This window comes from Ciconia boyciana, chromosome 3 (genome assembly GCF_034638445.1).
Source record: "Ciconia boyciana chromosome 3, ASM3463844v1, whole genome shotgun sequence".
In the NCBI taxonomy this organism is placed as follows: Eukaryota; Metazoa; Chordata; class Aves; order Ciconiiformes; family Ciconiidae; genus Ciconia; species Ciconia boyciana.
The window spans coordinates 62,086,282-62,110,985 of NC_132936.1; the positions used below are offsets into that span (position 1 = coordinate 62,086,282).

General features: G+C 41.3%; 1 protein-coding gene across 4 annotated transcripts in view; it reads right to left on the bottom strand.

The window, feature by feature from the left end:
- The window catches only part of ARHGAP18 (Rho GTPase activating protein 18), a 106,352-nt gene that overhangs the window by 62,079 nt on the left and 19,569 nt on the right, over window positions 1-24,704 (bottom strand). For 2 of the 4 annotated variants that reach the window (XM_072855833.1, XM_072855835.1), the window contains exon 1: window positions 9,045-9,230. The exons of the other annotated variants lie outside the window; for them this stretch is intronic. In XM_072855833.1, the coding sequence (XP_072711934.1) occupies window positions 9,045-9,121 (77 nt within the window). In that variant the 5' untranslated portion in view covers window positions 9,122-9,230. Of the gene's footprint in view, window positions 1-9,044; window positions 9,231-24,704 lie in introns of those variants that run through there. 4 annotated transcript variants of the gene reach the window in all.

The window sequence follows — 24,704 nt, forward strand, 5'->3', positions numbered from 1 at the left end:
TACCAGCGTTCTCTTATCTGGTTGTGGCAAAGGGAATCACGCGGTGGGGCTCCAGAAGCTACATTACAGAGCTGTTAGATCTATCATCCTCTGGGCAACTGCCAAGAGAGAAAGCATCTTCCCCTGGCCCATGGTAAGGACAGCTCTGGTCTCCCGCTGTGACTGGCCAGTGAGTCACAGCTGTGTGTCGGACGGCACTTACCAGGGCTTCCTCGCTGTTCAGTAGCTGAGGCTTCTGGTTACTGCTCCAAGCCTCTTGCTTTGTATGAGGGATCATAGGCTCATAACCACAGCTATAACCACAATTACTATATGACTCCTTGGGCCACTATGAGCCTTACCAGAACTTTCTGCTTTATTTGTACAGTTAAAATCTAACCTTGCACTCTCTTAAACCAGGGGCAAAGCTCCCTGTTACCTCTGGATATAGTATACTCCTGGACCTTGCTGTTGTATTTTATCAAAGGCAGAGAATTTCTGATAGACACAATATTTCATCAGTGGCCTTGAGTACTGCCAACTATTGTTCTGACAATTACATAGAAATCAGCTGAAAACAATCAACTGATTAAAAATAATAAAAATTAAAGTGTACTTTACTAAGCACATATCACTAAACATTGACCAAACAATTCTCACACATCCTCTTAAGTATTTTCCTGGTTTTCAAATAGGGAAGTGAAGTCAAAATATCTGACTCCTCTAAGCCAGAGTAAAAGCTGTCTGGGCAGTTTAAGGACTGGTGGACAGGAAGAAGAGGTAGTCTCAGGAGTGGTAAATTGAAGATTTGTACTGATGCTAAATCAAGCAAAACATGCCAACTGTTCTGCCGCAGTTTGGCACTGAGTATGCATGATAAGATATTATTTGCTGAAGACAGCATTATTCTTACCTTGTTGCTTTCTCATGTGTGGTGTACCTTCGACCATATTTCTAAGCATGCTAAAAACATTCACGTTTGCTCCTCCTCAAATCCTTCACCCCAAACCATTTTAAGTCCTCCAACAATACTGGGGGCCCTGCAAAGTAAACATTCTAACACATTTTTATTCTCACCTTTTGGCCTAAGAAGCCTCCCTAGGAAAGAAGGATGTTGCAGAAAGATGACAGATAAAATCTCTGAAATTCTCATTAAAGCATTTCTAGGCTAACAGGACTGGGATGCTGGAGCAGGAAGGGCAGGGAACAGAGTCATAAAACAAGGGGGAATATTGAGCAGCTTATCTACAGGAAGGTATGACCAGGTAAGTAACAGTTTCTGTGCACACTTTTATTCTACTGTAATACAAAAGAGCTGGCACAAAATGACCAAAGAATAAGTTCATAGCTTCAGCTTTTTTGGGAGCGCAGAGGGGTAAATTGCTTAGGTGCTCATCCCATATGCTGCTTGGGGTATCACCAAAAATATACCTCAGAAAATGATGGCTACAATTGTACTTACGAAATAAATCAAATCTATTTATTTTGCACACATACAAATACTTTAAAAAACAAAACCCCTACCTTTTTTCCTATTTATTTGACTATAAATACTTACATTTCCTGCCTGAACATTATTTTGAGATCAAGACTCCAAGGCAGAGGCAAGTTCATTGCAAAACCAGCAGCCCTCACAAAACAGTCCACTGTCATGTTGGAAATACTCAAAACTTACGAGTGTGGAGTTTTTCTTCCCCTGGCCAAGGGGTCTGGAGCGGCAATCAGTAACCCATGCAGAACAGGAATCTGCAACACCACTCACAGCAGGAACCTCGCTGTATCACTTACTGTCATTACGGCCTCTGTTCAGCCGTAGTATTCTGAATCATAGAAGAAAAGAATGAAGATGCGTACTCAGTAACTCTAGTAAAAAAGCATAACAAGGACAAGGGTCCTGGCATTGCAGATGTTACCAAAACATGTATGAGTAGCCTTTTAAAACCTTACAGGTTTCAGCTCCAGCCTCTCTAGTAAGTTACAAATTGAGTAAAATATTGGCAATAACAATAGATTATAACACTTTTTAATCAAGTGCCAGTATCAGCAGATTGATAATGCCATTAGTCTTATTTGAAAACAAGTTCGACAATCCTGCTCTTCGAAGAAAAATAACTTAGAAAAACAATAAAAAAATATTAAGCTGATACCACACTTAAAGCGAACGTTGGAGTTCAGATTTACACAGCTCCTCTGGCACTTTGCTCATCGGAAGTTCAGTTACATTCTAGTTTTGCATAAGGTCTATATGCTTATAACAGCACATCTAGTAGTACATGGTATTATGCTCTGTATCATCTAGATTTGTACACACTCAAGAAAAAAAGGGAAAGCCCTTAATTAAAATGTTCAAAAGGCCTTTATGCTTCACATTCCTTATAGCTAGACAAGCATGACATCTCATTCTCTGTATGTCATTAAAACAAAAAAGAAAGCCTATATGCTGAGGGCCCCAATTTTCCTCTTTTCTGCTTATGTAGCTCCACTGATTCAGCACAGTTATTCTCATTTTACATCTACTCTAAGGGCCTGACCCAGAGTATAACTGAATAGACTGTTTCCATTGATAGCAAAGGGTGTTAAATCAAATATACATCCACGGCGCTGAATAATCTAGGTCACATAGTGAACCAGGCTTGTTGAAATAATGTTGTTTTATCATACTGACAGATGCTAAATGGATGTCTAAGTGCAAGAAACAGTGACTACATCTACACAATGAGGATTGCACTGAAAAAGAAGAGCTTGAGGAGATCAGAGAGGGGCTCAGAAAGGACATACAACTCAAAGTGAATTCAACCAGGATTCTTAGAAAAACAAGACAGCCTGACTGCAGTATATACAATTGGTTGAGGCGGTAATTAACAGCAAGGTAATTAGCAGCAAGGAAGTGATTTTACCTGTGTAGGTGACACCCATGAGACTGACACTGAAGTACTGCATGTAATTCAGGCTGGCGGGTGAAGGAGAAGCAAAGTAGCAGGGCAAGTGTAAAGAAGGATGCTGAAAATGCTGAAGGAAAGTGTCGTAAAAAGACTTTTCAGACTGAAGAAACAAAGAGAGTCAAAGAGAATTATTTGCTCCATCTACCAAGATAAAATTGAGCCACGACTTGACAACAGGTAACAGGCACTAGGAGGGCTTTTTAATTGATTGGAAAGACATAGCAAGAACCAAAGGCAGGAGCAAGATAAATTCAAAGAAGAAATAAGGTGCAAACTGGGGGAAGGGGGAACCCCATGAAGCAGGAATCCAGAATCAAGGAAGCAGGAAATGTTGGGATACCACATCTTGCTGTCAGTAGATCAAGTTACTGGGATTAATACACCAATAACTAAGCAACACATTAAGGGTCTGCAGTATACTACATATTATACATGCATGAAATACAAAAGACACAAAAGCAATGCTAAATAAAGCAACTTAATGTATTGTTGCCTGTCAGCTCTATCTAAAGATGTTGGTAGGGTTTGAACAATAAACACTGTTCAAATTAGTAGGCAAATTCAAAGCAGGAAGATTTTTGTAATGCATTTAGATAATTGGTAGGCATCAGACAATAAACAGTTTAAATTAGCAGGCAAATCCAAGGCAGGAAAGATTTTTCTAATGCATTTAGACAAAGACTGTGCTCATGTAGAGCCCGTAAACTTAGCAGATAAAAAGACTGCTATGATTTTGTGAAGTCAGTCACGGTGTGATAGGTCTTTGCTTTCCAGAAGCAAAGCCACACATGGAAGGTCCTGTGCTGAGCCATCCCTACTGGCGTCACAAAAGACAGATTACAGGGGTAGGAACAACAAATGCTGTGATGATATGGAGAACCTGAAATCTGTGCTATACTAGCAGGTTGCAAATGAAATTGCAAAAGGCTCCACCAGCTGAAGTCAGTTGTGAGTAATCAGCTTGTGAGTTTGTTGCTTGTGCACTGGGCATTACATGTACCCCTAACAGTGCTTTAGTCCTTCATACTGGATTTCACTGGATTTCAATTCCAAGAGTGAGTCACTGGCAGGAAAAGAGGGCAAAAGGAATGAGAACTTTTCTCTCTGAAAGAACAGAGGTGGAAATTGCCCTTGAAAAAAGGCACGAATTCATGCATACTACTAGATTTCTTCTTGGCTTAAGATGCAAACTATTAAGTCTTCAGATTAAACTGAGCAAATATTTGAACAATGAATGAGGCAGATTATTCTGGTAAGGAAAGAATAAACTCCTCTTGTATGTGTGATTTGTAATGTCTATTATGGTCAACGTTTGAAAAAATGATATATTGTGGGCAATTCATAGCAGAAGTCTTTGTCATTTTTCCAAGCTCAAAGGACATCTATCATCTGGTTTCTTTCTCAGGGAGATCAAGCAATGAGTGAGTGATTTAGACCACAGCTGTCTGTAGGAAACACCAAGTATTTTATGCCCCTCACTTGTCACCCATCCTCACAGTGAACACAGATGCTGCCACTACTAATTTAGCAAGGCTCATATTTACAAAGGCATATAAAAATAAGTATTTTGTTTTATACAGACTTACACAGTAACCCACCAAAAAGGGCACTTCTCTACAGCAAAACCCAACTCAGACGCCCTGGTTTCACTGCCACACAGATCCAAGCTTCAGCTGGTGTCTCCCAAAGTCATGCGGATTCAGTAATGAAGCGGGACAGTGAGCCTCGGGGACCGCAGGCTCTGGCTAGCAGGCGTCACTCGAAAGAGGAGACCTGAGGCGGCAGCAATCTTCTCTCTTGCAGTAGCTAAGCATTACAACACTCTTTCCAGAACTGGCAGCAATCTTCTCTCTTACAGCAGCTAAGGGTTACAACACTCTTTCCAGAACTGGTCTGGGGTTTAGTTCCAACTCAGGGCAACTCAACTGATTGTTCTCATTTTGCAAGTGACTACCAGCAAACCAAACACAAGATTTCAATATGGCAAATGCCGTGTCCTAGGCTCTATGAAATGTTGCAGTCCTTCTTAAGTCACTAGCAATATGAAGATTCACAAGCCCTCGGGAGCATATGTTGTTAAACAGGCACTGGCTTGCAAAGCTTCAAAACTCAAACTGCTCTTCCGATGTAAGTTAGAGAAGTGTAGGTGAACTGGCAGCAAAAGCGCACGTGCTGGCTGCTGGTGAGCAGGTACAGTGACTCACTGGGACAGACACAGGGAGGCTGTGATGCACACGACAATCTGGTGCAGCACGGGAGACGATACAGAAAGGCAGCCTCTCACACACAACAAAGGCATGGAGAGAAAAGCAAAGTCAACCTCCAGCGGCCACCGCATTTAAAATCATTTATCTGTTACTCACTTTGCATTTTAGGCTTGGCTCTTGAAAATGCTCTGTAGCGGAAGTTTATCTCATGCACTGGTATGCATGCAGTTAGTTCTACATGCAGTCTGCATGCATTCACTTGTAGTTTTGCTGTATCCTATTCCCCATCCACTGAATCTCCAGACTTGGTCTTAGCCTTATAATCACATTTTTTAAATATTTTTACATACATCCACATACACACATACATATATATATGCATAAACACACACATTCACTCACTCTACAGGACAGAAATAGTGCATGGCATTTGATTGCCTGAGGGTAAGCCCACGCAGCCATATGAGAAGACTGTTGTTATTCGAAACGCCTACATATGGATGGCAAATATGACACAGGACCTGCAGTCCTTTCTGCCACAGTAGGAGGGGTAAAATACCCTGGCAAGGAACCTAAATGGCACTGGAAGTCTATGCTTAAAGGTGTGGATTTCACATTTCACGTGCAAGAGGGTGACAGGCCTACAAGCAGTCACCGAAACAGGGTCTTGGACTGAGAGCTATCTGATTCACTTTTACCTTCCACAGTCCATAAAACAACAAATGGTTTCATGGGAAAAACAAGAAGAAATTTTAAAAGCTTGTGCATGGACATCATAAAGAAAAGGAGATGACACCAAAATCCAATTAGCGTGACAGCCAATAAAGCATTAGTGGATCTAAGAGGTTAAAACTGGGAAGTGAGAAAACTGAAGCAATATGGAAAAGAGAGCTATTAAAATTGAATTTAATACTGGGTAATCTGCCTTTGTGATTTCTCTAAGGAAGTTCTCAGAGAAATACTTAGGTATATCACAGACCTCACCCACAATCAATATCTACACTGTACAAAGATACTCCTTTAACCGTTACTTTAAAGTAAAATGTAAAATAAACTTCTCTATGGCAAAGCTCTGATGCTATTTTGTGCATCACCATTGTCAAGGCAATATTTCTAAATTGTCAAACTTGGAAGTAATCACACTGAGGATGTTCTAGATTTTAGCCTAGTGAACCAATGGTAAGGTAAGCCTTTCCTAAAGGAAATATTTGACAGGCTCATTGTGCCTTTAAAGGGCCAAAAAAGAACAGAAAAGTAGCTCATCAATCTATTAGATCAGCAAAACTCTTAAGTCTTACAAAGCAAGACTTCCCATATGTCTGAAGGAAAAAACAAATGGTTAGGAAGTATAGCCCTTTCCTAGGATGCCACTTTGTCTGGAGCACAGCCAATGTATCACTTTTTCCAGGATGCACCAGTGCCACACTTCCCCAGCCCTCCAAAGACAAAGCAATCTCTAACATGCACTATTTTGAATGCCTATGAAAAAATAATTCAACATAGTTTCTCCATTAATCTTTCCAAAAGGGCTGCTTCATTACAGCTAGCACTGTATTACATTGGCTTCCTAATATTCTGATCCCTGTTAAAATTTACAGAGTTTTCAAATTAGAGAGATGCTAACCTAGATACTGAAAGTTGTTCTTATTTTGTTATTTTTTAAAAAGGCAAAGTAAGTTCCAATTTTCACACCAGTAATACAATGCAGAATCTGGACGGCAGAACTGGTACACTTACATGCTGTGCAGAGCATAATGGAAGAACTTATTTCCACAAAATATTTCAGAATTATACAGGTTCGGGCATTTGCTCTGTTATTATCACACAGCTCTGCACATCTTGGGAATGTTGATGAAGAAGGAAAGTAGTTAGAAAAATGGACAAAAATCCCACAGAAACGTAACAATGTTTCAGAAGAGTTTTGTTTGATCTCAGTTTAAGGAGCTAGGTGGCAAACATGCATGGCTTGGAAAGCCGTAACACTGCCAGCGGTGGAATTCAGGCAAACTGTGGGAATCCCCTGTTCTGCGCAGGCTTTAATGTACATACTTATTTGCTATAACTAAGGAAATGACGCTGCTTTTCACATTTATTTCCCCTGCACTGCCTTCACCCCACATCAGAACAATTTGTGAAGGAACACCATTACTTGCATGGCAAAGTCTCGGTTTACCCAGGAGGCTGTCCCCAGAAGCAGCTGCAGGGAACCTGATGAGATCGCTGCTCCTAATGGTGCGGTGTTAGCAGGGGAGACACGTTTCTAGGACATGGAAGGGCCCTCAGGACTGTGCTCACGCATCTGGGGCCTCTGAGGGCTAAGAGCAACTGCAGCCATGTATTAGAGCCATGTATCAGAGCCATGTATCCAGGCAGCCCCGTGTTAAAGGAGGGAACCGATCCTGATAGTTTACAGATACACAGATCCTTATTCAGAAGTTATGCAGGGAAAGTGGTTTTTATCCTGTCCCTCCTGCATGGGAAGTTTGAGGAGGGGTATAAGAAGTAAAAACACCACAAACAATAATAGAGAAGGCGGTGGATTTTGTGTTTTTCTTGCAGAAATGCACATATTTTGCATTCAATAGTGAACAACTAGATCTGCAGTGCCCTTAGATATGTAGCTAAGATGACAGCAGGGCTTAAGGCAGCGTTGATAAATAACATTACTTACAGAGAAGGAAGTACCTCAATAAAAAGAGAGGCACGACTCTGTGGTTCAAACACGGGGTAGGCTGTATTTCTCAGTTCAGTTCTTGCTTTTGCCGTGGACTCTTGGTGTGACATATCATGGTGCATCACTTATCTTTTGTCCAGGGTGACACACTGTACTTCCTTTTATCTTCTTTTAATCAGACTATAATCTCTGATCAGACACGCTCTTCCTATGCACGCATGGAAGCTGTGTGCCAGTCTCAATACCTTCCCGGTTCCAGCTGGCTTCTCGGCATTAATAAAAGTCCCATCTTTATCAATGGGACCTTTGTTGACAGTTTCAGCAAGGAAGAGACAAGACTGAATGGGCCATAAAGACAAAACTCTCCTTTCCACACAGCAGTCTCTCCGGTTATTCTATGGAAAAGCCAGCAAGCAGTGCTTCTGCCTATACTAAACATACGCTGTGAGGCATTAGGAGGTCCTCAGCCTTCACAAAAGTGAAGCTGGCTTCCTTGCCCGTTATCAGTTTCACCTTTTAAGCAAAATGGCAAATGCTTTAAAAAGTTTATCTTGTCATTACCTGCACCTGCCTTCTGTTTATCTCATTTAAAAAATACCAATAATGCAAAGAACAAAGCGGTAAAGTGCAAAGAGGTTCTATGAAAATCTATGCACCGCATCCCACAAACAGCCTGATCCCAAAGACCCTGGGCTCCAGCTCCCCCGGCAGCCACGGGGCAGCACTCACCACTGCACCCTGCAAACCCTCCACGCTCCAACTCTAAAGACGCACCGGCCAGGAACAGTTCGGTTTTAACACCGACAACGCACTCGGGTGGCCGGGGAGCTGTTTTCAGCCGCAAACACCTTGACAACAGCCGGCGTCTGCTGTTTGCACTCGGCTCTCAGGAGCCCAGCAAAACGCCTGGGGTTTCCGCGACGTGCAGGCGTTATTAGAGAAAGGGGCAAAAAAAAAAGACGGGAAAAGCCGCTTGGGAGGATGCGGGACAAAGCGCAGAGATGGGGAAGCCCTCCCAGCCCCCGGGGGCCGGAGGCACCTTCTCCCCGCGCCACAGCTTCCCGCTGAGCCGGCTCCGCTCCTCCGCCGCTGCACGGCCCGCAGCCCCGCAGCCCCGCAGCCCGGCGGCCGCCGCTGCCGCCGCCCCCGCCCCGCGGCCCCCGAGCGCACCTGCTGCCCGCGCCGCGCCGCGCCGCGCCGGGCCTGCCGCCGCCGGCCCGGCCTCCCCGCGCCCCCACTCACCCGCCGGGGGCGTCGCCGCCGCCGCTGGGGTGGTAGGCGGTGAGGACCACGCCGCGGGAGCCGGACCGCCAGCTCATGGCGTGCGCCGCCGCATCCCTTCTGGGGACGCCGAGGCGGAGCGGGGCGGCCCGGCCGCGGCCCGGCGCGGCCCAGCCTCCCGCCGGCGGCGCAGCGGGGCAGGGCCGGGTGACGGCAGCGCTTCCTGCGGCCCGGCGGGGCCGCCGCCGCGCTCCGCCGGGCCGCGCCCCTCCTCCTGGCCGGGGCGCCCGGGCGCCCCGCGGGCGAGGCCGGCGGGAGGCAGCGGCGGCGGCCGCGCAGGAGCGCGGCGGCACCGAGCGGCTTCCGGGAGCGGCTGCCCGCGGCGTGCACCGGCCGCCGGCGGCTCGACCCGCGACGGGCCCGGGCGGGGGCGGCCGCCCGCCCGCCGAGGCGTTTGGTGTGCTTCCAGACATCACGTAGTGTTAAAACCCAGCGTTCCTTAGCCGGGCTGGAGTTCGTCCTAAGGTACCGCGAAGACGTCGGTCCATGAAAGCCAGACAAGCTGCTGCGGTTTCAGACCCGAGTAAGTGGTCTGGGATGCAGGTGCTCCGCGCCACACGAGAACTGCTGCTCCCGCAGAGGTGGCTGGCGAGGCTGCGGGGTCGCAAATGCAGCCCGGTGGTAAGAAAAATAAGGAATGCGTCCAGTGTTCAGGGTTTGCTTTGTACGTTGCCCATTTCACTGAATCGCCACATGATTCTGTGCTTAACTTTTCATACAGAAAAGTGATTTTTTTTTTAATTACAAGCTATTGCTATAAAAATCACAGCAGGTGATAGCGTCAGGCAAGGACACGAGGTGACCGCGCTGCCTCAGAGCTGCTGTGCCTTAAACGAGCCGCCATTAGCCCCAAGGCCCCGCTCTACCAACCGGCGACAGCCGGAGCAGGCAGCGCTGGGTCGGCCTTTTCAGTAGGGACGGCCTCCTCTTGCGCCTCGGCACAAACGTCGATGAGATGGGATTCACTCACTGCCTTGGTGGTAGTTTTGATTCCGTAGGCCCAATCTGCACCGCAACACTCAAACCTGGTTTTTCCATGGCAACTACAACGTACCCTGTAAATGTATGTGCAGTATTTAGGTTTATCGTTTGTGTCTGCATTCACAGAAGCATATAATTTGGCTGAATTATAATTGCTTTTTGCCATAAGGGAATGGATTAACTTCCATATGAGTGTAACTTGCATTTTATTTCCTTTTTCCTTTTAAAACAAACTGAAAACCATCATGCAACTGCTTTGCTTGCAGTTAAATATCTGAAAAGTTCAGTACCTGGAGCATGCAGGTATCTGGAGTCTGAATCTTAACTTACTTAAACCATCATACACCTAACTAGGAAAGCTCCATGCAGTTGCCGATGGACCATGCCTTTTTCTGTGCAGCTGTTCTCCAGCACAGAGCTGCCAAGCAGGCGCAGCACAGAAATCTCGACCTACGGTCACTGTGAAGTTGCTCCCAGCGGAGAAGCAAACAGGAAGAACTTCCCGTCATGTTTGAGCAAGATCAGTTTGTCCTTCAGAGGTCCTTGGTGCTTACAGCTGGTGATTTTGCAGAGTTCAGGGGTGATATCCAGCCATAACTGAATTTTGTCATTGACTTAAGTGGATAATTTCATCCAGTAGATTTCTTCTTAAAAGGGTGACCTTCTACAGAATGCCAAACAGGACATCCCCAATTTCTTTAAAAAGGGTAAGGTCACCATGAAATTTTGCGAAGAGTCCCAGCATTACAAGCACAGGAAAACTTGGCCGATGTTTGATAGACCAACCATTACAGCAGCGCCTTTTCACTTCTTACACCACTGAAGGTCAACTGCTGCCTTAGTTTTAAGTTCATGTGAAGAACTGAGGGTAGGGGTGGGTTTTAATAAAGTCTGCCTCTTCCATGGCTTCTGTAAGATGTTTTATCTGTAGACAGCTGGCCAAGGTGTTTTGACTAAAATATTTTTGGCATGAAATTTGTTAATTTTTTAATAAAAATTTTCATATTTAGAATTTTTCAAAAATAAATACTTTACTAAAAAAATAGATAATAGTACCAACAGGTAAGCTTTACATATAAATTAGAATAAAGAACAGGCCTATTTGGAACTATGTGGATTTTTTAAACAGGTATATCAGGGCAGATTTACGTGCATATAAAAGAGGTTGGTGCTGCCCCACCTCTCCAGATGTTCTCAGCTTCCAAAGGGAATGGGTAAAAGAGAAGGCACAACTACAGTTCTGCTTCAGCAATGGCTTAGTAGCACGGCTACAACAGCTTAACTAGCAGTATGCACCAAGAGCAAGAGACTGGGACAAATTATCGGCATGTACCTACTCACACACACACACAAAAACAAGGGCACGAAACCACTACAAAACTTAGGACTGTGAAAAGATTTCCCTGTACGCCCACTGCAAAGGTACAGCACTCTCGCTACATGTCTCAGGCCACGTCCAAAAGGCAAAAATTGAGGCCTAACTTCTCACATAAACACACAAACAAGACTCGTCTGTTTTCACTGGTCACTGTGGAAGTACATCAGCATGAGATGAGAAAACATCCTATTAATGTATGTCACTACACCTATCTACTGGTACCTTTGGCTCTTTCTTTAAATGCACATCGATTGTCAAACAGCCTATGTAGAATGCAAAGTTATTTTGTTAAGGACCCAACCTTTCTCTTTTAAACTAAACCAAGAAAACTAAAAATGTAAACACCAGGATCCTCAGGACCCGGCCATTTCTAAAACTTCAGCTAATTGGTTGCATGCCAAATGCCCCACTTAGTTATAAAACTTCCTTTAAAGAATAACTAAAAAAACAACAGAAAGAAAAGTAAAAACATGTAAAGCATTCTGTGTTTAATGAGTGCTTTCCAAAGCCCTTTGCCCAAACTAAATATATATTAGGTGTTATAAGAACAAAAATAGAAACTGCTTTTTCTTTGATAAGCATCTTAAAACACATCGTAATTAAGGCACAACATAACATGCTGCACTGCCGCTGTAAAAAGAAGAATGCAGAAACAAGATGTAGCCAATGCGGCGTCACCAGGGACTGCTCAAAGAAAACTTTACTGCAGATGGAGAAGGGGAAGAACCTGCCTCATTCATGGGCAGGGGGGGAGACTAAGAATGGCAAAACCCAGAATGAGTTTGTACCAGTCAACTGGAGAGTAAGAAGGCTTTTGTAGGTATAGCACTTGGACTAGACAACCTTTACAGGTCCCTTCCAACCCAAACTATTCTATGATTCTTTGATCACAAGGAGGGTGGGAAAAGGAGCTAGAAAGAAGTAAGTTCTATTAATAAATGAGAATAGGGATTAAATTAGTGATAAAACCACCAGATTCCCTTCTTAAATCTGTCTTTAATGTGACGCACTTCAAACGTGGAAGTGGATTTAGGAGCTTAACTCTAGGCACACTTTTTTCTTTACTATGCTTGACAACTTGATAGGATCAAACTCTGTACTGTTACGACAGCGTAACACCAGCATAGTTTTCTTTGATGAAATTATTCCTGATTTACAGTGGAGCCAGCTAGACAGTTTTCATCTACAGATGTATCATTGCTGTAAACTGACATGAATATCACCACTCTCTCACCGGTGTATCTTCTGCCTAAACCAATTTATAGTCAGTAATTGCTGAGTTTGCAGTTCATATTCATGTTCTTAACAAGGTACAGGAATGCTTATTTGGAAAGTAAGGTTGTTCGTAATCAACTAGATAAGAATGCACCGTTTGAGGCATATAGCTTTATGTGATAAAAGGAGATATCACTGAGGAAGGAGATTACAAATCAGTCTATCTTGCTACAGAATCCAAGACTCCTTCAAAGAGTTTAAATATTTAGATTAAGATGTCATGCAGTGCCTTTACACTTAATATAATCAGTCACCAGAGCCAAGCAGATCACGCAGGGTTCTCGTGCTTTACAAAGCAATTGCTAAAAAGGGAACTTCTCAGCAGTACCATCCTTCATCGCTGCTTTACAGGGTTTGAACATGCATGTGTTCAACATATGCTTTTGACTCTTCACTGCAGAGTGATTTTTTTTCCTGTTTAAAGTTTTCCCAAATAAAAAAATAAATCACACTGATTTTCATATTTTGTATAAATATATGATTCTATATTTTATATAGGTGACGGGTGATTTTTCACATACCGTGTTCCTGATGATGCATTAATTTTCAGCAGGTAAAAATGCAATCCACTGAGAAGCACTGGCTGGAGGAAATAGTAAAAGGTGAGCATACAAATTCGAATTCACAGGCTGACTTCAATGGCAGTAGATGGATTTATTCCTGCTGAGGTCCACAGATCCCTCTAGAACCAATGCCGGGGCGTTTAGACAACCAGTGCAGGGCTGCAGTGAAAGTACAACTGTACTTCAGGACTTTTAAATTATATTTTTAATGCAGGAGAGTTTCATCCTTTCCCTAGCATTATCGACTGTAAAATTTGTTCAGATGGGTTTTAAACTGAGCAGAAAATGTCTCATCAGCTCACTCACCTAACTCACATTCAAATAAAATGGCAGCACTTCCATTGTCCAAACTGTGATTCCACAGTTCCAGCTAGCAGCCAGAAAACACATGAAATGGAAAGTTGTTTGTATATTGTAAGATGAAATCTAACCGTTACTAAGCTTCACACTTCATGTATTGTTGCACTCCACTACATCACTACATACGTGAATAGTGTTCTGCAGCCGTTAATAACCAATGCTAGGAATAATATAAAAAAGAATATTACAGGTTACATAGTCAGAGTATGATTTCTGTTACTTAACTCTTGATGTCTACATCCATGCAAGTGATTTTATGCTCCATTGAAAGAGAAATAAATTTTACCCTTTTAGAGGGTAAAATCCTCTGCCCTGTGTTAGACCTCCACTTTAGGACATAAAGATGAATCACACTCTAGAACTGTCTGTTTATTTACACTGACTACAAAGGTTGACTACATGACTAGGTCCCATGCAGGTGTCCACATCTGTGAGATAAGCTCCACCTTTAATGCTTTTATGTTGCCCTTCAAAATATGGAAGATGCAACATTCGGTTACAATGTGTACCATATAGCATACACAATGTGGAGTAGTCAGTACCCTGAAATGTACAGTACTGGTATGTAGGAGGTGTTTCAGATCAGCTTCATATCCCTGGATATCAAAGATGGGGATGAAGTCACACGTGTCCACAGAAAGCAGACTTGTACACAGAAAGCTGGTAACTTGTTTGCTAGCCAGCACATTATGAACATTTCTTATGGTCTGATCCTGCAAGCTAATGTGTATCCTATATGCAAATTTTCATAGGATTTTTTATGGAAGAAAATGTCCAATACTATCAAGATGCAGCTCGATACGTGGGGGAATTTAGCAAGCAAAACAATTGGCACAGAAGCAACTGCAAGGACATGGCCACAGGTAAGAGACTGACACCCTCCCGGCTTTCTGGAAGTTTTCACCTTCTCCCTCACTGCCCTCCACATACATATTTAAACAGCTGATTTGTTTCCCATAGCAAAAAGAAAAGACGAAAAGAAGAAAAGGGAGGGACACTTCTTATGTTCCTCTCTTTTCTTGCAAGTTGCTCTCAAATGTATCTGGTGCACTCTGGTGGCTGCTTCGGTAATTCTTAATTCAATGACTGCAAAAGGTGAAACGGTAACTACCGATGCTGTTTTTGAGATTATCCATGCGAAGACTAATGAGCACATGAATTTATTCCAGTTTATCCAATTTGATTTTTCTTGAATGCACCCCCTGGAGAAATTCAGATCTTGCCCATCGCAGCCCATCTGCTTACCTTACATAAATCACAGAGGGGGCTGTGTGGTTGAGGTTCTCATCTCATCTGCTTTATGTTTTTGCTCATGGTCAGACAGCTGCTGAATTTTACCCAGAGGTATATCAGTTTCAGTAGTGGTAATTTATCCACGTTTATTTGTAGTGTGACCTTGCACAAACCCTCATATCAATTCTTGCTTCCCTTTCCCTATCCATATAACGGGGCTAATAATATCTAGCTATTTATGAGGATTATTCACCATATCTTCAATTACATTGAAAGGTACCAAAAAATGCAGCGTATTACTTCCCATTACATCACTATGTTTACTTTCTTCTGGTGCGTGATTTAATAGGGATGAAATGGCATGGATTTCTGTATCCACAAGCACAGAGAACAGATGATAAATCTAGTACACTTCGCAGTATCTCCACATGATGTGTAGGACTGTTGGGGAAAACTTAATACCACAACTGATGTTTCATGCCACTTTTGGAAAGTCAGCAAGAACGTTGGGGACTAAGGGATTTTCACTGGTGACACTGAATGCCCCCTTTCTCTTGAGCTAGTTTTGATACAATTTTGGTTTTATAAACCATGACTTCCCCTATGGCACTAATTATGGAAAGGCAGTGTATTTTCAGAATATAATGGCCTCGGTCCTTCTTAATTTTCCCAAGGTGTCACCTAGACGTGGTGCACACCGAATGCATTCACTACATAGGTAGATATACTCCATTAACGCATGAAAATGAAATAAAGATAAAAGAAAAACTCTGGAGCATGGTATCTCATGTTCCTGTTCAATCCTGTTTTACATTTATACAAGGCAGCTGTATAACCCTTCAAGAGGAACTTCTCTGGGTTAAACATGCTACGTGCTTTTGGCTTTCTTTCAGGGAGAGATCTTCCATCCTCCTGACCATCCTTGTTGACTCTTTCTGCATCTGTTCCAATTTGAATTGATCTTTCTTGAACATGAGGGCCCTGAACTCTGTAGGGCAACTGGGACCTTGTACATCACCACAAATACTCTCCTGACTGTATCACAAACATGGTATTGTGGAAAACATTAGCTTTTCTCATGGCTGCTTCTCACATCAGTGCTTACAGTCCTTCTATGACTGACTTGAGCATATGCGAGTAGGATACAGTTAGAGCAGATTTGCTGACCAGTTTGCACATCAAAGCACACATAGGAAGCTCATTCTGAAATTTCTTATGAGGGGTATGTACAGAGTGGTCGGGGGCATTCACGTCATTGCTGTGAGAGTGCTGTCATATGAATGCCAGAAATCCTGGGTTTGTCTCTTCTCTTGGACATTGCAACCAACACCAAACCCACTGGAGAGGCAGGAGCAGAGAAGATTCCTGTAACTCACAACTCCACCTCTCTTCTCCTTTAAGTCAGGAAGTAGACCCCTATATCCAGCATTTGGGATGTAACTGAATGGATGAACTGACCAGCTGAAGATTCATCAAGTGAGATGGAGATGGTGCTAGCAAGTGTGGAGAACATACTTCTTGAAAATAAATGTATGATTTGATGCTTTAAAAGGCAGGCTGTATCCATCACTCAGGTTCATGGTCTGTATCAGCTACTCCCCCCCCCCCCCCCCGCTTTAGATCAGGTTTGAGCAGGGGCTGGGTTAGTTTTTTCAGTCTACATCTGGCTAGGAAGTTGAAACCATGCTCTCCCTCACATGTGTTCACTAAGTCAGTCTGCACATTGACTGGGAGCTCTTCTCTTCATTACCCTTCTAATTTTGCTGTTGCCTGCAGATTTGATCACAGCTGAATTTGTGGTACAGCAACATCTGGTGAAGTAAAACATACAGCAGCCACGAAGAAGAAGCATTTCTTCTGAGTTTAGTCAGTCAGAAAACCTCATGAAAATTGTGACACAATCCTAAACTGAGCAAGCCAGAGCTATCCAGAAATGTCACTATGAACTGAGAAGAAATGCTTCAGAACAAAGAAAGGAACAATTGCATGAGTCATGGGCTGCAAGAAAGAAAACCACTTCTCTGTAAGGGCTTTGAAACTGAAGATTACCCAGTAAAACTTCAAGTTAACACAAAGCAAAATATTCTTAGTTCTTTCTTATTGACAAAAATATTCATTTTGCATCATTCTCCTTCATCCCAAACAAATCTTAGAAAAAGGTTTCCTTCTCTCACATTTTACACAATGCAATCAAATTTAGCCACCCTTAATATGGAATATTTCAAGCTGTCAGTATTATTTTTGCTATTTTGAATTGAAACAATCTTCTGAATTCAACATGAATTAAGAAAATGGTTCATATCAACTCAGAACTGCATTTTCCAGAAATTTAATTAAAATCCAAAAGAAGGGCACCATACTTTAACCACATGTGAAATCCTTGACTCCAGTTTGAGAAATATCATATTAATGGGACAGTATCTCTTAAAACCTTGTCTGTAAGTATCAGAGACAAATCAGAAAGGAGGAATAGAAGTCCCCGCTTTCTTGCTTGTCTTGCCTTTTTCATCAGCTTACCAGGCTTGTTTCTGTTATGCTTGCATTCTGTGAAAAATCATCAATTAACACAACCAAAATTTTCTCTACATCTTTTGCATAAATTAGCTTTGACAGCAATGCTTAGCACTTGTAATTTTGAATTAAAGTAAGTGTATGATATTTAGGACTGGAAGCTATTTTCCAATAGCATTATTGTAACAAGGATTGGCCAAATTTTGCACAAAGGAATTCACAAACATAAACTGTAGGAAAAAAACCTGATTATTTGTTTCTGATAATCCTTCTGATGCTTTTTATTTGCTCTTCATAGCTATACAAAAGTAACTTTAATGTAACTCTCATGAATAACAACTACAAGGAAAATTAACATGAATACTTGTGCAAAAATTTGTACAAGAAATAAATATTTGAGGTTTTATTTGTTTGTGATTGAAAGCAGCCAGTGAGAAAGCTGAAAAAATACCAGTCATATAGCAAGAATAATAAAAACTCAAAGCACTATTATAGCTGTACTATAGTACCACATACCTAACAATAACTATAAAGTTCATGAGTATTTCTAGGCTGATGCATAGCCACACACACTAGTCACAAATAATTTTAAAGAAAGCATCAAATCTGTGGCCTCTAAGGCCTCAGTCCTCTAAGGGTACATTTATGACACTCACAAATTACTAAATTTAATAAATCACTTGTTGCAGCTAATTTGCTCATCTCTGACTGCAAAGAAATTGTGATAGACAGGTTTGTGTCTTTGTGTCAAGACACAATTGTGTCTTTTCACAATTGTGTAGAGCAAAGTTCAGACAGAGCTGCAGAAATACAAGGCAAGAATATACTACCACTGCTGTGTATTTTGGAAGCAATCGCTGGTGTTACAGAAGGCTAAACTTGAAAGTTTGCCTACATCAGGATATCATCTGTGTAGTTTCTGCAGGAAAAACATAACGTTTGCAGTTCACTTGGAAGATATTCACCAAAAAAATGGTATTTATGTTATAGCGGTTAGATTTACTTTGATTTAATATAGTATCTTACTATTTAATAACTCACGCTATGTACAATACTGTTCACCATATGTCCAGAAAAAAAAAAAAAAGAGAGAAGCTGAAGTATCTTTTAAATAAGTATGCATATGGGGAAAAGCAATGTAAATGTACATAAATGTAAACATACAGATAACATATATATATTATGAGGGCATCTATGATCAAGTCTCCTGAAATTTCAATCTATGAAATGCAATCGTAGCTTCACTGGTAGAAATGAATATGGTCATAAACAAAATCAGAACAAGAGTGCACGGCACAAAACAGGCCGGGGAAGTGGGGTGGTTTGCAGAGGAGGATGCACACGCATACCCAGCAAGAGGGAAGAGCACCCAGGGAATGGCTCCGAGCCATATGGCTGCCACAGGGAAGTGGGGCTCCGAGTGAGCAGTCACGACGTGCGGCTGTGTCGGGGTTTGGTCTTTGACGAGGAGCCATCTGCAGCCCTTGGCTAGTGCTCTCAAATCAGGGGAGGGTTGCATCTTGGCACTTGAAAATCAATGGAAATGGGGCTACTAACTTGCATCAGTGGAAGCATGCATTTTCCTCAGGGACAGAAAGCAATTCCCAGGATCGGGGAACACCACCCCTTATACATTTTCATGTATTTTTACTAAATACAAAATCAAATTGCCAGAAGGCACTATAATCTGGTCACTAATATTTCCATCGCAGAATTTACGTGAGTCCATCTGTCTCTTATCATGGGACAAATTATCTAAAATATGAAGGAATCATCAGCTTCTCTCTTCTATCTGTCCTTGACCATAAAAGAAGGGGCTGTATTACTTTACATACTGTGAACTTGTGTGTATGAGAGACAGAGGCAAGGAGCTGAGGACCTCATTTTGCGTTAATGAAAGGTAACATTTTTGAAGGGGCACATCATTTCCAGCCAGAGTATCATCTCTTATCAGTAATTATGCATTTTAACAATCCCTGTATAGTAAGTAGGCTGCATAAACTTTTGGTTTTACCTCTTCTTCCAAACTCATTTTCTACCATCTTTAAAACTGAGATATAAGAAGTAAGCACTTTCAGTAATTTAAGGTGAGTATTTCAGAAATTCTCATTGAAAAGAGACTCATCTTGTATGTGAGTGTGCATGACAATGAAACTTGGTAGAAAATATTACAAAGATACTTCTGATACCATGAGCTCTGCTGCTTTTGAGGGAGTTTAGCACCTATTTAAGTTTGTTTTGGAACATGTTACAAAAGTACATGTGGGGATAATCATCTGTAGGAGCTTTCATCACCTGCTGGCTGATGTACAAAAGCTTCAACTACATACGAGTACCTCCATTTTGGGAGAGTCTACAATTTTCCCAGAATTATAACAGTGACATTAACAAATATCATAAAATTACATTTCTGTTAGCTTAGCTGGTTAGGGGTAATCAAGTAGTAGTCATATGAAAAACCTATTGTTTGTGTTTTGCTTCTCTCTGTGCTATCCCATATAATCTGGATTTAAGAGGACAAGTTACAAGGTGAAGGACAAATCAGAAGCATGGCAAAGCCAGCACACAGGCCACAAACAAACAAGCAAGCCTCAAATATTATCCAAATGTTTTTTTCTCCCTCATTGCCTGTATATGCAGATATATAATGACCAGCACTTGTCTCCAAATTTTTAAATTGCCTAATTGACATTACCATAGATTGTGTTAGGCTCTATTCTTATGGAGACAGAGATTATAAATAATGATAAATAGATAAAAGGCAAATTGAGAAATTATATGGTAAATGCCCACATTGTAGGAGAAGAAATTATCAGATTTTCATAGCTGATCATCAGTGCTTGTGAAGAAGGTAGCCTTACTTCATCAAAGGCTGAAAAGCTTTGGAAAATGGGGTTATAAATGACAGGACAGTAGAATACAGCAGCTTTTCTACAGCCAGAGCACGTGAAGCAAAATGTTGACCCCACCGGAGTCAGAGACTAAGGCTCTGCTGATTTTCCTGGGACGAAGATTTCAGCCCCGAGTTGCCATCCTGTGAGCTCAACATCAGCTGCAATACTCAGGCTCCTTTATGCTCGTCTCTGAAGGGATGCAGGAGAGACGGGCACCAGGGTGGCTCCTGCAAGGGCTTCAGTCGCCCTGCTTTGCTGCTGGCCTGGTGCAGCTGGAGCTGGACGGTCCACCAGCCTGTTTGGGCTTGTAAATTCTCTTCTGAGGAATAAATAAATAAATTCATGAGTGAATTGTTTGCTCTCTGGCTTTTAGATTCATAAAACATTTGTAATATTTAAAATTGCTTTCTCCTTGTGGTTGGTTTGTTGGTTTTTTTTAATTGGGGATAATTATAGGACAACCCAATATCTTCTTATTCTGCTTCCTGTTTGCATTTTTTGCTTAGATCACCATTTGCTTAGATCATTCTTTGTACTACACAGGTAAAAAATTTAGACCGCCCTTTCTTTTGGGTAGAAAAAAAAAGGGCAGGAGAAGGGAACAGCAATGTGAAACTCCACAAGGATTCACGTACTATTCTTACCCCCAGTGCTTCCACTGAAATGAGGGGATTACCAGGTGTCCGCTCCCTCTCCCCTTCACGTTCAGGAAGACGTGTACAGTTCAGGCTGGGCACTTGTCAACAGTACCCAATTTTGGAGCACTTCCCAAAAGAATTAGAAGACTTATGAAAAGGGGGCTTTCTCACTAGGGCCTTCTACACTTTCATTTTGCCAGATGGGACTCTTCCAGAATGGGTAGAGAAAAAAGACCCTAGTGTAGATACATTTTATCAATATAAGAGTACTTGTAACATTTAATACCTGTTCAGGTGTTTAGGTGGCTGTAGCAGTATAAAGTGCTTTTCTACTGCAGCTGCAGTAGGGCTTTTACTAGTATAGCTAGTTTATAAAATAATCACATTTCTCACTGACATAGACCGGTTTTCAAGAGTGCAGAAGCCCACAAATCACTCACTCACAAAAATTAGGAAAATTAATCTTCAGCCATTGAACCTTCAGATATCTATTAGTTTTAGTTTTACCAAAGTAGCAGCACAGAGACCATGTGTCTGTATGCTGTTTCTGGGGCTTCTGGCCATGAATGAACAGTTAAAGGGAAAAAGCTGCATGCTTGCCAAAAGCATTCTTTTTTCTTTTCTTAGCCTGTTAGTTTCTTCCCTTCAGTTGCTTTGGGGCATCACTAAAAATTAAGACAAAATTGCTATAACAGATTATTGTTACAATAAGAGCAGATGCTCATAGGAGCAGATTTCAAGGTGAAGATTTTTCTTTTTCCTAGCCCCAGTTTGAGAGTTATCTATTTGTGGAAGGATCAGGCTCTACAACATTATCTGTGCAAAGTGCATTTCATTACAGTAATCACAGGAAGATACTTTCACAAGGCATCAGCACAATGTATAATGTGTGCTGTAATGTTATGCAGAAATATATATTACAACATATAACCATAATAGTTTTAAATGTCTTAAGTGCTGCCTGAAGTACTTGTTACATGGGCAAAACTGGAATGTTGTTCTTCCCCATGAAGCAAGTACATCATTTTTTAGCTGCCAACAAGCTGTGAAATGGTAATGACTTTAGGACGTTGCCATATCCCACCACCATGAATGCCAGCCTCCAAGGGCTTCAAGTATCCTGCTTTAGTCAGCAGAATTCCCTACTTTTAACTATTCAGTTCAGAATATTGTAACTATTTTAGTCAACCTAATTTCTCATTCTTTTGACTGCAGATAAGTACTTTAATTAAAAGCAAGGCTAATATTTTAAAATAAAGCTTCATCACAGTTGCTTTGCAAGGACCCAAATTTCAAAGCATAAGGACCCAGTATGTGTATTCTATTTTGTATTATTCACATTTAGGGACAGAAAGTACAGAAGTGTTGGAATAGATGATTACGTACCATTCTTAAATTATAGGCATATAGTAAAATACAGAAGAATACTGGGAATATACTTACAAATCTACCAATGGCACCTTCTGGATTATACTTGCTGTATGTCAGAAAGTCTTTTAAGCTGTAAAAGTACATGACAAACTCTTCTGGCATAACATACTCTTACTGAAGTAAACAATATGCATTAATAATAAAATAAGTATTGGCCTAAATTGTACAGTCAGATCAGGTTTTCTGTTAAGAGGCTGATTGGCCCCAACATCCAAACAAAATACAATGGAAGCTGTGTTTATGTTTAAACAATATTCAGATTTAAACTATATCAAATACCATTTCTAATTCAGGGCTTAGTTGGGTATACCTTTCTCATACAAGTAATCCTGGTGATTTCACTGCCAGCTACTATAATTATAGGATCAATTAAAAAAAAAAAACCACAAAAAAACCCAAAGAGGGCAGAGAAGGTGGTCTGCAGGTGAAGACTGGGACCTCAATTAGTAAGATACAAACCTCAAAGGGAAAAAAAAAAGGAGTTATATCAATAGATTGTTCACTGCCTCTTCCAGTACCAGAACTAAGGGGAATTAGCTATAACTACAATGAAAAACCGATTCAAAACAAACAGAAAGTGGTGGCATTTCACATAATGTGTCATTATGCAGCAGAATTGCTTGCCACAGGATGCTGGGGAACCTAAAAGCTTACACAGGTTCTTGGCAAGACCAGACATGTTTGCAGAAAAGAAATCCATGGACTATTACTAAATACATAGAAAGAACATCTGGCTCAGGAGTTGCCTGGCAGCGTATGGCTGCAAGCTGGCGAAAGCATTGGGAATGGTGGCCCTGCTTTAAAACTCTTGTATGGGCGTCTTTTAAACACAGGTAGGATACCAGATAGATGGATTTTTGGTCCAATCCAGTAGAGCTACTTTTATGTTCAAATAGGCCATAATTTAAAATAATTCTGGTTCCTTGCAACAATTAAAGTAGTGTAAATGCATATGAATGACAAAAAATACAAATTATAATTCAGTATATAGGACAGCAGCAAAAAACTTCTATTATATTGCATTATTTTAAAAAATAACTTTTTTAAAAAGTAACACATCCTGTTAACTTTATGATTGAATTTCTTGAACTTTCTGAGGATACAATTTTCTGATTAGATTTAAAAGCATCACCATTCGAGGAAATCTGGATCACATTTAACATGCTGCGGTCACAAATAACTCTCAGGAACTCAGTCCTAAATCTGAATCTTGTGATACACAGGTTGGCCTGCTCCTGCTTTGCAGAAATGAAGCAATTCTTCAATTGTAACCCCTGTAGCTGAAACATTTTAAACACAGAGTAACACTGACAGTGTACTTATCTGCAGAACACAGGCCCCTTTCTAAATTGCAAGCCAAGTTTTTAGCTCATAGGGGATGTTCAGTGTTATCTTAATTCAGTGAATCATGTATTGGCAAAATAAACATGTATTTAAATTTTAATGGCGCATTTTAGTCAGGTGAAACTGTTGTGTTTATGCCCTGATTGGAAATGTAAATATCAAAAATGTCAATGGACAAACAGAAAGGCATCCTCTGCATCACTCCAAATTTCTGAGTGATATTTTCAGTTAAAGAGCTACAACTGTCAAATACATTTTGCTATAGCAAAAAGTACAAATATTAAGAATACCTCTGGATTGAAGACTTTCTAAAAAAAGATCTGTTCTCACTATAAAATGTCAGTATATATTATCAGCTCCTATGTCCTTCAAAAAATTACATTCACGTGCATCCCCAGAGCTCATAATCCAGCTCATACTGATGCCCACACACTGTCCTGCTGATCGTTTGGTTTTGGTGTTATGTTTGAGGCAGTAGGGCTGAAACCTAAGAATGCATTTTAAATAAACTCTATTTACTTCAGACTAAACCAAGGTAGGTGGTGCAAATAAAAGAAACCCCCTTGAGAATACTCACCAAGAACTCATCTGTTTAAAGATGGTATTAAATACAGTTTACACAACAGGCCTTTAATATAAGCAGAGTATTCCATATTTTGTTTCCTTCCATTTCATCCCTAAACAACTGATCACTATTCATGCATTCTGCAGTGTCATAAAAATACCTGCAATATTTAATTCTATTAGGACTTGCAATATTTCTATTTTGCCCCAGCTATTCATATTTGCATGCAAAGTCTCATTATTGGAAGCAGCTAATACAAAAGAGCACTGCAGAATCCAGTGATTTGCTAAGCTAACAATCTTAGCATGAATCTTAGCTAATACAAGAGTATGTCCAAAGATCCTCTCAATTACAAATTAGTGGTTGCACAAGCTCCAGAGCACGATTCTAGAAGCGAATGAGAAGTTCAGTCTCTGTGCAGCCAGTCCATGGTGTGTTCCAGCCTGTG